Source organism: Trichosurus vulpecula, chromosome 8 (genome assembly GCF_011100635.1).
Source record: "Trichosurus vulpecula isolate mTriVul1 chromosome 8, mTriVul1.pri, whole genome shotgun sequence".
Taxonomy (NCBI): Eukaryota; Metazoa; Chordata; class Mammalia; order Diprotodontia; family Phalangeridae; genus Trichosurus; species Trichosurus vulpecula.
In genome coordinates this window covers 62719495-62732612 of record NC_050580.1, presented here as the reverse complement: position 1 = coordinate 62732612, position 13118 = coordinate 62719495, and the positions used below count along the sequence as shown (strand labels likewise).

The 13118-nt window shown below is 42.1% G+C and overlaps 1 protein-coding gene across 1 annotated transcript in view; it reads left to right on the top strand.

Annotated features, from left to right (window-relative positions):
* ZCCHC24 (zinc finger CCHC-type containing 24) overlaps positions 1-12754 on the top strand; it is a 141016-nt gene extending 128262 nt beyond the window's left edge. Inside the window, exon 4 of the mRNA XM_036734791.1 lies at positions 6870-12754. Within this exon, the coding sequence (XP_036590686.1) occupies positions 6870-6983 (114 nt within the window). The 3' untranslated portion in view covers positions 6984-12754. The remainder of the gene's footprint in view (positions 1-6869) is intronic.
* The last annotated feature ends 364 nt before the right edge of the window (positions 12755-13118 follow it).

Genomic DNA, 13118 nt, shown 5'->3' with positions numbered 1-13118 from the left:
GTGTAATTTCCAAACAGGATCATCTGGAGAAATTCTCCATCTGTAGGGAATTCTCGTTCTATCTGGACATTTTCCATGATCCTGGTGAACACCTTCAGTGAGCACACATCTCCCTGTTTTATGCCTTTATTGATGTTGATTCTCAAAAGATTGTCGATCAGTTATGTCTGTGGTATCATCTATTGTAGACTCTCTTGGGTGATCTTTACATATGAAAGGAGGCAAGATCCCACAGCTTCCCTTTCCAATGAGTCAATTTTAAAAAAATAATCAACAAATAATAAACCCAGTAGGGACTTAGAGCTTCCATATGTCTCCGTGAACTGTATGATTATGAAAATGTAGTCTGCTATGATTTATCACTTGCAAAAACCTTCCTATTCCCTGCTCATGTTTCCATCAAGCATTTCTTCAATATATGTATAGATCATTTAAAATTTTTAAGTAGATTAGAAAATGAGCATATAAAATTGGTAGGTACCAGTCTTATCAATCACCGATAAATTTTGGAAATTGGTCCCTGAGTTCCTTTAAAATTGTGTCACACTCAGCATGGATTTTTTTTGATATATATTTGGGTCAGGGTTAACTGTTTTTCCTGGCTCCTCCATCTTAAGTGCCATTTTTACTTTTTCACATCAGGTACTGAAGAAGTAAAACCCAGTTCCTCTATCATGAATTATTAGAATTAGTCATCATAGAAACTCTCAGCAAGTCTCTTTCATTTCCCACCCACTTGTTGACTCCATTCTAGTTTTATCTATAAGGACGACATGACTTAGCTAGGTCTTATGCTAAGGCACTCTTTGGAGTGTTGTAAATTCTCCCCACCTCCCACTGCTTTTCACTTCTTGTTGAAACAATGATGCTTGTCATCTTCTGTCATTCTCCTATGTAATGGTTTGCAGATGAATTTTTAATGTAAACCTCTGTTGCCTTGTTTTCCGTGTTTCCTCTTGGAGGGGAGGCCAAGTGTTTTTGGACAGAGATGGTTTCTGGATTCTCTCGGTTTCCTCATTGTGGTAGCTATTTTATTCAAGTTAAAATTCCCTAAGTAATGGGGATCATCAGTCTTTGATAAATTTCCCTTTTTTCAGAGGCAGCAAAATGTTTAAATATGTTACCTCTCCCTATGCTCACCTTCCAGTGAGCATATTACTGAAGATCAAGGCATATGTTGACTTAATTTGGAAGACTATGTTAAGCTCTTCATTGAATTTCTATACTTTCGCATCATCACAATAGACATAAGCTGCAATTATCTTCATAGTGGTCTGTTGGCTTACAATTATCATGGGCACCACAAGCAAAAAATGACCAAGTACCCTTGAAATTATATTTCTTGTTGCCTTCAGGAGCAAACTAAAGTCAACTCAATCAATTCCTTTATTTCATTTTTGGGGGAGAATCTATGAGCTATTTTTCTTTTTTAAAAAAATTTATTTTTAACATTGTTTTCTTTATAAATTTTGAGCTCCAGATTCTCTTTCTCCCTCCCACCTCTCCCCCGCTTACTGAGAAGGCAAATGGTATGATATCAACTATATGTGGGAAATCATGCAAAATATACTTACATATTAGCCATATTACAAAAAAATAGCAAAAAACAAAATGAGGAGAGCAAGAAAATTACACTTTGATTTGCACTCAGAGTTCATCAGTCCTCTCTGGACATGGATAGCATTTTTTTATCATGAGTCCTCAGGAATTGTCTTCAATCACTGTATTGATCAGAGTAGCCAAGTCTTTCACAGTTGATCCTCAGTACAACATTTCTGTCACTGGGCACAATGGTCTCCCAGTTCTTCTCACTCAACTGTATCATTTCATATAAATCTTCCCGTGTTTTTTTTTTTCTGAAAACATCCCTTTCTCATCATTTTTTATAGCACAATAGTACTCCATCACAATCGTATGCCACAACTTGTTCAGCCATTCCACAATCGTTGGATGTCCCCTCAATTTCCAGATCTTGGCCACCACAAAAATTGCTGCTATAAATATTTTGATATGCACAGGTCCTTTTTCCTCTTTCATGATCTCTTTGGGATACAAACCTAGTAGGGCTATTGCTGGGTCAAAAGGTATACACAGTTGTATAGCCCTTTGGGCATAGTTCCAGATTTGGCCATAGTCTCTAGAATGGTTGGACCAGTTCACTGAGACTCCACCAATAGTTCATTAATGTACCTATTTGTCACCAATTGTACCATTTGTCACTTCTGACAGGTGTGAGGTGGTACCTCAGAGTCATTTTAATTTGCCTTTCTCCAATCAATAGTGACTTAAAGCATTTTTTCATATGATTACAGATAGCTTTGATTTCTTCTTCTGAAAGCTGCGTGTTCATATCCTTTGACCATTTATCAGTTGGAGAATGGCTCATATTTTAATAAATTTGACTCAGTACCCTATATATTTAGAAATGGGGCCTTTGGGGCAGCTAGATGGTGCAGTGAGTAGAGCACCAGCCCTGGAGTCAGGAGGACCTGAGTTCAATATCCGGCCTCAGACACTTGACACATTACTAGCTGTGTGACCTTGGGCAAGTCACTTAACCCCAATTGCCCTGCCTTTCACCCTCCAAAAAAAAAAAACCAGAAGTGAGGCCTTTATCAGAGAAACTTGCTATAAAATTTTTTTTGATATCACTTCATTGTCTATGGTACCTTTTAGCAAAATGTAGTTTCCCTTATTGTCTCTTACAATTAGGTCTATTTTTGCTTTTGCTTTGTCTGAGATCATGATTGCCACTCCTACCCTCTTCACTCCAGCTGAAGCATAATAAACTCTGCCTCAGCCCTTTATTTCAACTATGTATGTCTCTTTCCGTCCCGAGTGTGTCTCTTACTTACATTATGTTGTTGAATTCTTCTTTCCAATCCATTCTGCTGTCCACTTCCACTCTAGGGGTTGGCTCATCCCATTAACATTCAGTTATAATCACTAACCCATGCATTTCCTTCCATCCCATTTTCCTTTGTTTATCCTTCTCTTAATCTTTTTATCCTGTCCCTCCTCAAAACTCTGTCTTGCTTCCAACCAATCCACCTTCTCCCAACCCACCCTCCCCCTCACAGTATCTTATCCCCTTTCTCTCTTATCTCCCTGTTAGATAAGATAGACTTCTACACCCAACTGTGTATATATTCTTTTCTTTTTGTACCAATTCTGATGAAAGTGAGGTTCAAGCACTGCCTGCCACCACCCCCATTTTCCCATCCACTATAAAAGCTCTTCATTGTGCGCCTCCTTTACATGAGAAAATTTGCCCCATTCTACCTCTCCCTTCCCCCTTCCCCTCAGTGCATCCCTCTTTCTCTGCCCTACATTCTTTGCTTTGGAGAGCATCCCAACATAATGGACTCACACCCATGCCCTCTGTCTATGCAGACTCTTTCTAACTGCCCTAAGAATGATGAAGTTCTTAGGAATTACAAATTATCATCTCCCCACATAGGAATGTAAACAATTCAACTCCATTGAGTCCTTTATGATTACTCTTTCATGTTTACCTTTTTATGCTTCTTTTGAGTCTTCTGTTTGAATGTCAGATTTTCTATTCAGTTCTGGTCTTTGCATCAGGAATGCTTGGAAATCCTCTATTTCATTAAATATGCGTTCCCTCCCCCCTCCCCGCCCCCGGAGATTTATACTCAGTTTTGCTGGGTAGGTTATCCTGGGTGCGAGTTTTCAGTGCTTCCAAGATGGTATTATACAGGGAGAGGTATGATCACTGCTTTCCTGGTCTGTACTCTGGCATTTACCCAGGAAGGGCCCCTGCTCTTCTGCCTGTGACTAACTGTGTTCCTCTTGGCCCTAGAACTACAACCAGGTGCCCTATTTCCTTGCTGCTCTGAGCCTTAGCTCTCCTCTTGGCCCTGGATGTGTGACCAGGGCCTCTGCTCCCTTGTGACCAATCATAATCCCTCCTCTCCTCCTCTGTGACTTATGTGCAATAAAGTTGCCAATGCCCAGCTGCACCAAATGCCAGCAAAAGGTCCCTTGTTATCTCTTTCTGACCAGTTGTCCGACTCCCTTACTGTCTCTGGGCCCAGAAGTGTTTCCTCTGAATTAGAGGTATTTCTTATAAATTATGTGACATCAGCACCCCAAGATCTCATATTGAGAAGCCCAAGGGGATGTTCTTCAGAAGAATCCTTTGCAGTGTCCCTAGAAGGAAAAAAAATTCAGTAGTTATAGGCTTTTGGGAAGAACTTTCTGGTCCAAATCCTTCATTTTACACAGAAGGAAATTCAATCTAAAAAGTGAAATAGATATATCCTAGGTCACATGATAAAGTAGTTACAGAAGCAAGACCCAGGCCCAAATTTCCTGCCTCCAGTTGCAGTTTTAGGATGCTTGATCTAATTGTTCTGCACAGAATGGATTAGAGAATGATGCTGTCATAATCTTCCTAGAGCTCAGAGGGCAGGGAAGGCAGATATGGAATACAGATGGGCAAAGAGAAGGATGATTTGGGGCCGGGGGCGGGGATATAATCTAAGAATCTGAGAGGAAAAGGGAGGCAGAGAGGGTGGAGACAGAGCAGTTGGTGGATCAGGAGCCAAAGGACCTGAGTTCATATTCATGATCCAGCTCTTATAGCTCAGCTACGTGTCTCAGTTTCTTCTGTGGTAAAATGGGGGCGATACTCTTCACACAGTTCACCTCACAGCGTGGTGAGGAAAGCGCTAAGTGCTTTGTCCATTTTATCGCCCCAGAAATGTCCATTTTTATTAAACAACGAGTGCCCGGTGTTCCAAAGCCACGGTATTCTTTCTAGCAAGGCCAATGAGATCCTCTGGAAACTGCTGCCAGACGCTGTAGGGGATTGAAAGGAAGGAGATGATGGTTTTGATATTTCGTAGGTTGGCATAAAAAATTAAATGGGAATTTGGGGGGAGTTTTGCAGAAGCCGCAGCTGACACAGAAAAGGTTTAGAAACTTAGAAATGCATAAAGTATCTGTATAGTGTTGTATGATATCAACATATTTTATCTTTTAATACCATAATAATACAGACTTCTCTGGTCCGAAGGAAGGGCCAAAACATTTTATGTGGATTTTCCAGGTGGTGGAGGCGCCGTACTCCTGACCCCTGTGATGTGGAAGGGATAACTGTAGTCTCTGTCCTTGTGGTGGGTGGGCTAAGTCTCTTCCCACTATAATAATGATAATAGCTAAGTCATTTAACCCTGATTGCCTCTCCCCCAATAAATAATAATAATAGCTGTCATTTATATAGCACTTTGTGAAGCACTTTTCATACACATATTATCCTGTTTGACTCCCACAACAACCCCTAAAGCAGGTGCTTTTATTATCCCTATGAAATACAGGCAGAGGTTAAGTGACTTATCCAGGGTCACACAGTATCTAAGATAGGATTTAAACTCATCTTATTGAATTCAAGTCTCAGTGCTTTAGCTGTCTGTGCCCTCCCCGCACCTCAGTCCTTACCCCACAAGTCTTATTTCCACTGGCTGTCTACTTGAGCAAGCAATCCCCTGATCTGGGTTCAAATTCTGCCTTTGTCACTACCTAGGCAACACAGAGCTTCTCTGGGTCTCAGTTTCTTTATCTGTAAAATGAGTGAGTTGGACTAGATGCCCTGTAAAATCCCTTCCAGCTTTAAATCCATGATTCTGTGGCTTCCTCTTCCCCCCTATACCTACCTACCGATCCTGCCACATTTCCTCTCTGGGTCAGTGACACCACCATGCTTGTCACACACAGGCCCTAAACTTCTCCCTCAACCTCCATATCCAATTAGTTTTCAATCAACAAACAATTAAGTTCCTTCTCTCTTCCAGACCACATTCTGGAGATAAAGAAACCGCCCCTGACCTCAAGGAACAGCATATTAAGTAAAGAGCCTGCTGTTTAGGGAAGGAAGGCACTGGCCGAAGGAATCAAGTCCTCAATGTGTCTGACCTCTGTCTCTCTCCTCTCTTTAGCTCAGCCACCACCCCAGTGCGGGACCTCATTGCCGGGACTATTCATTACCTAGCTGTCTAACCCATGTCTCTACTTCCAGTCTCTCTAAGCAGTTTATATTTGGACCAATACAGAATTGTCATCATTATTATTAACTTGGCAATGGTGTACTCTCTCTTATAAATCTGTGTGGAGTTAACCCTTCTACTTAGACCACCCCCCCCTTCCATTTTTGCCTCTGATTATTAATGTTCCTAGGACAATGTCCCTCCACTCCTGGTCACTTTCTAGATCTAGGGAACCCTGGTCAAAGGAAGGAAACGAGCATTTATTATGTGTCTAATACATGACAGACACTGCGCCTAGCACTCCACAAATATTACCTCATCTGATCTTCACAACAACCCTGGGAGGTAGGTGCTATAATTATTCCTATTTTACATGTGAGGAAGCTGAGGCAGACTGACGTCAAGTTACTTCAGGTGGCTACTAATTTTCTGAAACTGGATTGGAACTTAGGTATCAGGCCCAGCACTCTATCCACTACACCTCCGAGGCAGGTGATCTTGCTATGAAGAGCTGTTGTGATCATGGGCTCTAAGAATTGTGGTTTCCCACAGGGTGGAGTTAAAAATGGTGTGTTTTCATTTTGCAGAAGGAGTAAAAGAATTAGAGTATGTGGGTGGTGAGGGGAGGGTGGTTTGGAAGGAGACATCTGTAAGCTATGGCAGGAAGGTAGGTCTGGATTTGCCTGAGTGAAACAGAACTGACCTCTCTCTGTTCTCTCCCTCTCTCTACCTCTCTCTCCCCTCCTCTCCCTCCTCTCTCTCTCTTTCTGTCTCTCTCGCCTTCCCTCCTTCCCACTCCTCCCCCTCCCCCCCATTCTCTCTTCTCTTTCTTTTCTCTCATCCTCTTCTTCCTTCCTGCAGAGACCTTTGGAAAAACCAGATGGCCTGGATGTCTCCGATCAAAGCAAAGAGCATCCCCAGCACCTGTGTGAGAAGTGCAAAGTCTTGGGCTACTACTGCCGGCGAGTGCAATAAAACCTTCCTGTGATGGTGGGCCTTCCCAGCACCCCGCCACCCCCAAAGCTTCTGGCGGCAGAGCACCATGGGTCCCCCTATCCCCTACCCAATCTACGAGAGTCCTGACACAAATTCAACCTCTGGGAAGAAAAGAAAAGATATCACCAGTTATCACCTATCTATAAAGGAATAACATGCCTTACAGTTAACAGAATGTAACACTTGTTTGTGTGTGTGCATGTGTGTGTTTGTGTTTGTGTCTGTGTTTTTCCCCCTCTGTGTATGTGTGTGAGCCTGTACACATGCAAGATGTATTTATAGGAATCTGGTTTTTTGTCTAGTGTTTTAGGACACACAGTGTTACTGAAAGTGTTCCTGACGGGACCGCCACCAGGCCAGGTGAGGGAGAGAAAGAGTGGGGGCTGTCCCATTGATTGTTTACACAGTTTTTTCCAATGTCCTGGCCAAGAGAGGCAAAGGATTGGACCCTTGGTCCTTTGGATATGAGGAAGAGCTGAGCAGGAGGCTCAGGGGCATTGGGGGGCCAGTGAGTGTGGCCAGACCTCCAGACCCATCCAACTTTCTGGGGTCAGTGAAGATGAACTGAAGGCTTGACTTCTGCCAGTTATAGGGGTGGGGGATGGTGGGAGAAGGTATTTTTTCTCTTCTCCTTGGCCTCTGCTGCCACTGCCTCCTACTTACCATCTGACAGGGTATGAACACGTGGTTTTTTTCTCAGGTCTCTCCCTGTCCATTGGCTCCCTCTGGGTGTCCAGTTCAGCATTAGGCCACAAACGCACTAAATTTACTGTGAATAATAGGGAAACTGAAGGCACCCCTTTTCTCCCCAAGCCTGGACAGGCACCCTGACTTTATAATCATGTGAAAAGCCACTTTTATGGGAAAAAATGTTTATCTTATTTTCTATTCAATAGATGAGCTATTAATACAAGAAAACATTTACCCACATGTAGCAGAAGGGAGTGAGGAAAATAGGAGAAAGCTCTGACAGGTGGAGTCCACACCTGCTCCCCAAATACTCCTTTCCTTACCGCCTCCAACCCTGAAACTCCCCAATATATTTCCATCATTTGAGAAAGGGGCAGCTCCTGGCCAGAGGGAAGAAGGCAAGGAAGAAAGAGTTGGACACTATTGCAAAAACACCAGTCAAGTACCTTAAAGTATCAGGTGAGCTCTTGGGCAGCCCGGCTTTGATTGGTGATCGGGCTAAGGCTTGTCCAGCCATCATTGGTCTTCCTTTGGACTGTTTTTTTTTTTTTTAGTCTCTGCTCCCTTTCAGTCCTCTCTCCTCAATGCTTCCTTCTGTGGAATTCCCTAGGGGAGGGAGTGTTCACAGCACTAAATCACAGCTGATCATTCAAACAGATTTTTTGAGATTCTAACGGCCTCTGTAGGAATTGCTTCCCAGCCCAATCAGACTGGGGCTCTTAGTGAGAGGGACAATAGGAAACTTCAAAGAGTTTACACTTGGATCCTTAAGAATGACTGACCAGTGAACTGATCCCCCGCCCACACCGGCTCCCTGCCCCCATGGGACCTTTCTAAGAAAAAAGCCAGGCTTTTGGTGACTGTAATTTTCCCCCCTCATCAATGGCCATGGTAGAGCCCATGACAAAGGGATTAGGATGAGGTCCTCTAGTCCATCATCACTGCCACGTCCCTTTCCCTCCATCCCTCCCCTTCTCTCAGTTCTTCCAATGTTGTCTGGTAACCCTGACATACCACTGTGCCTCTCTCTGGGCCATAGGCTTCCCTCTCTGTAAATGGGAATGATGGTTTTCCTACTTCCCAGGAGAGCAGAGAAGCCTTGCAACTGAACACTAGTCAGGCGTCCAGCTGTCTTAGAGACAGCAGGTACACGCTTTCCCTTGGGGCAATGAAACTGTATTTATGTTATGTAATTTTCTTTCTTGGTGATAGCCATATATTCAAAATTAGCTCACTCAGTTTGCCCCTGGGCACTCAGCCTTTGCTGAAGAAAACCAATCAGACCAAGGAATGAGACTGAAACTCTGTGTTTACTGTGGGTCGTGGCTCACCCAAATTAGGCCTGAAAAGACTCTGTTTTCAAGTAGAAATGCATTTGTAGCTAGCAGCTGACAAGCTACAGTTAAGTGTTTAGCTGGGGATCCAGGTCATGAGAGAGGGTATGTGTATGGATGCAGCAAGGAGGAGCAGGTTAGACTGAAGGCAGCTGATGCCCCTTGAGCACTTAATGAGATATTAGCAACAGCCTGGTGGTAGGAGCAGCTGACTTGGAGTCAGAAAGACTTAGGTTCACATCTCACTTCAGACACTTACTAGCTGAGCAACCCTGGGCAAGTCACTTAACCTCTTTTTGTCTCCGTTTCCTTATCTGTAAAATAGGGCTAATAATAGCATCTAGCTCACAGGATTGCTGTGAGGGTCAAGTAAGATAATGTGTGGGAAGGATTATAACAAGCTCTCCTTCCCTCGTCCCCACCCCTCTCCAGTAGGGGCAGCAAGATAGGGCAGGTCAGTTGCCCTCCTCCCCAGATGGAGAATTTCTACAAACAATGTTCTATGCCATTCCAGAGGGCCCTGGTATGGTGCTGATCATGGCTTTTATCCTTGCCATTTTGGAACTGAGAAAGTGAATATATTATTGTTCATCATGATTATAAAATCCAGAAGAGCGATATTAACAATAATAATAATGGTAGAGGGCAGTGTGACCCTTCTGGACCATTAGAACCCAACTCTGTGTTCTCAGCCCAAGGGTTCCCAAGGACCTGTCTCCATAGGATGGTTCCCAAACAAAATCCAAGTCTTTGAGATCCTCTCAATTTCACTTGAAATTCAAAGAAGACCACAAGCAGAGAACTTTTCTTGCTATCTGCCCACCCTGTAGGATAGAGTCTGTAAGCAAGGCAGAGGGGAGCCAGAATTCCCTCTCCAAAGCTAATTTTCCTGGTCTCCATCATGAGCCTAGCTATTGGGAAGCCTGAAATTGCCAAGATGGTGTTACAAGAAAACAGTTCATGGTGACAGCCAGAGTCGAGTGGTACTCTGCCCAGTGGACTACCTGCTCGCCCTCCAGGAAGACTGTCACAAATGCCCAGTTAGTGATCACAATTAACCATCAAGCCAATCAATTTGTGATGGTTTCAGTTGGCCAAAACATCCTCTTACACCCTTCCCTGTATCCCATTGGCCTGTATGAAATATGAGTATATATTTGTTTTCTCTCAGCTATATATACCACTGCTGTCCAAGGGCTGGTGCTACACAGTTTGAGTGCTCAAGGGGCCCCAAGGGTCCTGGGTGACTTGAGGAAAGATTGTGGTTTTAGGAAGATATTGAAAAGGGACAATCGTATGCAGTTCATAGATGCTATTGAGTGATCATTAATGTTTACCCCGTATGAAGTATTCTACAGTTCTCTTGGCAGATCTGTATTTATCTTGAGTTATACTTGACATAGAAATCCTTTGGGTTTTTTTTAATACTATGTGTGTATTTTGGAAAACTTTGTAGATGTTAAATTTTCTGAAGGGTTACAAATATTTCTCGTAATACTGAACTTGTTATCTTATTCTCCAGAAACTCTTTGCAATTTTTTGTCTGTATATATTTGAGGGCCTTAAAAAAAAAAAGGGAAAAAGGAAGAAGAAAAGAAAAAAGGAATGGCTTGCTTTTTATTGTTGTTGAGTTTTTTAAAAGAGGCATCTTCACAATTATTTTAAACTGTTCAGAAGGGCCTGGTTCTCCAATTGAACACAACCAAGCTAAGAGTTTCCTTAAATATTCTGCAAACTCAGAGCGTATTCTCAAGAAAATATTTATGATGGGAAATTGTCTCTTTTTTTTTTTTGATTTTTTACAATGCTTTTTGTCTGTATAAAGTATGCAACCGAACTACATTGAGAAGGAAATATTGTCTACATAGAATATTATATGAAAGTTGGTACATAATTCTGATGAGAAGAATCCTTGCAATTCTTTAAGCCATATTGTTGTTTTATGTTTTCCTTGGATGAAAATATCAGTATTGAGTAACCAATATATTATTCAACTGTTTAGACTTATTAATATGCTTATGTAGTTTATTTATATGTGTATTTTGGGAAGTATTACCTTTTAAGGAAAGCTATAATTAGATTTGATAGCAAGGAAGGAAACCAAGAATATTTTATTATTCTTTACTTTATGACTAGACTCAAGATCCCAGTTCCTGGAGGGAAGCCCAGCTCCTAGACATTTGGGATTACCCATACCCTGTCCTGTAATATAATTATAATCTCTTCTCTCTCTCTCTCATTTTCTTAAACTTTTTATTTTTAATTTTGATAGGGGGGTTGGGGAAGGAGGGAGCATCTGGTGAGGGCCTCTATTTGACAAACTTGTGTCTCACATGACCATTTGCCAGCCCTCAAGACAAACTATGGTCCTAACCGTTCTCCTAATAGGAACAGGACAATCCATGGGATGACCTCCAGGATGAGGCCAGCCCAGGGAGGAGAATGGATGAAGAGAATTTCCAGATCCTCAGGTGCCCCTTATTGTAGGACTTGCATGATCCTACCTTGGTGCCTTGCACAGGGCCTAATTCTGTAACAGATTTCATTGTGGTTGTCATTCTGAATGGAAGCCCTCACCCCAACCCTCTGCTAGTCTCCAGTTTTACACTAAATGAATATTTAATCCAACAATCACTACATTTTATACTAGAAAGACAACTAACACAGTAGTTTATGAGTTCTTAGAGCTTTAAGAAAGTTAACCTAATGATTAGTCTTGGGGTTATTGAGGTGGGGAAGGGGCTTTCTGTCTCGCTTGTCATCTGTCACCCACTGGTTTTTGTCAGCCTCAGTTGCCTTCATGTATTGAGTCCCTGTCCCATGTCTATATCTGTTAATATGTGTGTATACAGCTAAAAGACAAACAAGACCTAAGGACAAAGGCTTAGAGGGTGCACGGAGGAGGTGGCCCAGGCTGCCCTGACCTCTCAGCCAAAGTGTCCATAGGTTGGCATTCCAGCGTGTGCCTTATCTCCTGGATACTACGTATTACAGCTTCCTTATAGAATCATAGCCTTTTCATGCTGTATTAAAAAAATACTTTTCAAAAGCCAGAGAGAGTCTTGAATGTCATTGTTGGTGATGAGTGTTCACTAGGGGGATTGGGGAGGTGGTGAGTGAGGTGGAGGACAATATAACCAGAAGTCAAAGAGGATTCCACGAATCCTGGGAATGAATAGGATGTCATCCTCTCCCCCTAACTCAATGCCATTTCCTATACAACCCTTCTGCCATCCACCCTGGCCCAATTGAAAACTGTCTTCAAACTAGCTTCCCATCCTGAGTCAGTACCCAAGACTGATATGGATTGTTGACTGATTAGGTCACAAATTAGCTCAGCCATTAAGATTCCTCCATCACCATATATAGAAGTGATTGCTCACGAAGGCACTGGAAGTTCTTCACTTGCTGAATAGCTTGAACCTCTGAACAAGGCCAAGTCTTTTCATCCCAAGTGCATCATGAATCTCCAAGACAGCAAGGAAATGATTGGGGGCATGGAGAAGAGTTTGGAAACATGAAGAATAAAAAAGGAGTCTGGTGGAAGAAAGTAGAGTTTGTTAGTGAGTAATGCAAGTTTTGGGGAGAGACCATATTTTTCCTGTAAAGTTTCTTATTATAGACTAATGGTGGAGAAAGATATAATTGACCAGAAGGGAAAAAGAAATCAATCAAGCATCACCTACATGAACATCAACTTAATAAACAGTGAGGTTTTTTTAAGAGAAACAAACTACGTCACTCATCTGCTTTGTTAATTTAAAAGCACTATATAAATACAACCTATTATTATTGTTTTTATAAAGTAAGAACTAAGAGCACAAAATTATACCCACTAAATACAAGAAAGAGAAAGTTAGGAAAGGGAGAAGGGCAAATAAAGATGTAAGAGAGGCATGGATAGAAGAGAAAAAGATATCAAAGAAATAAAGAAACAAAAAAAAGTCAACAAAAAGACAGAGATACAGTCATGGAGTTATTTCCACATCTTTGTGACACTGTATATATTATGGTTAAAGACTTGATACCATGTTGCGTTTTTGCACCTTTAGGCTTAAATAAGGGTATCATCACTTAAGTTTGAGGAAAT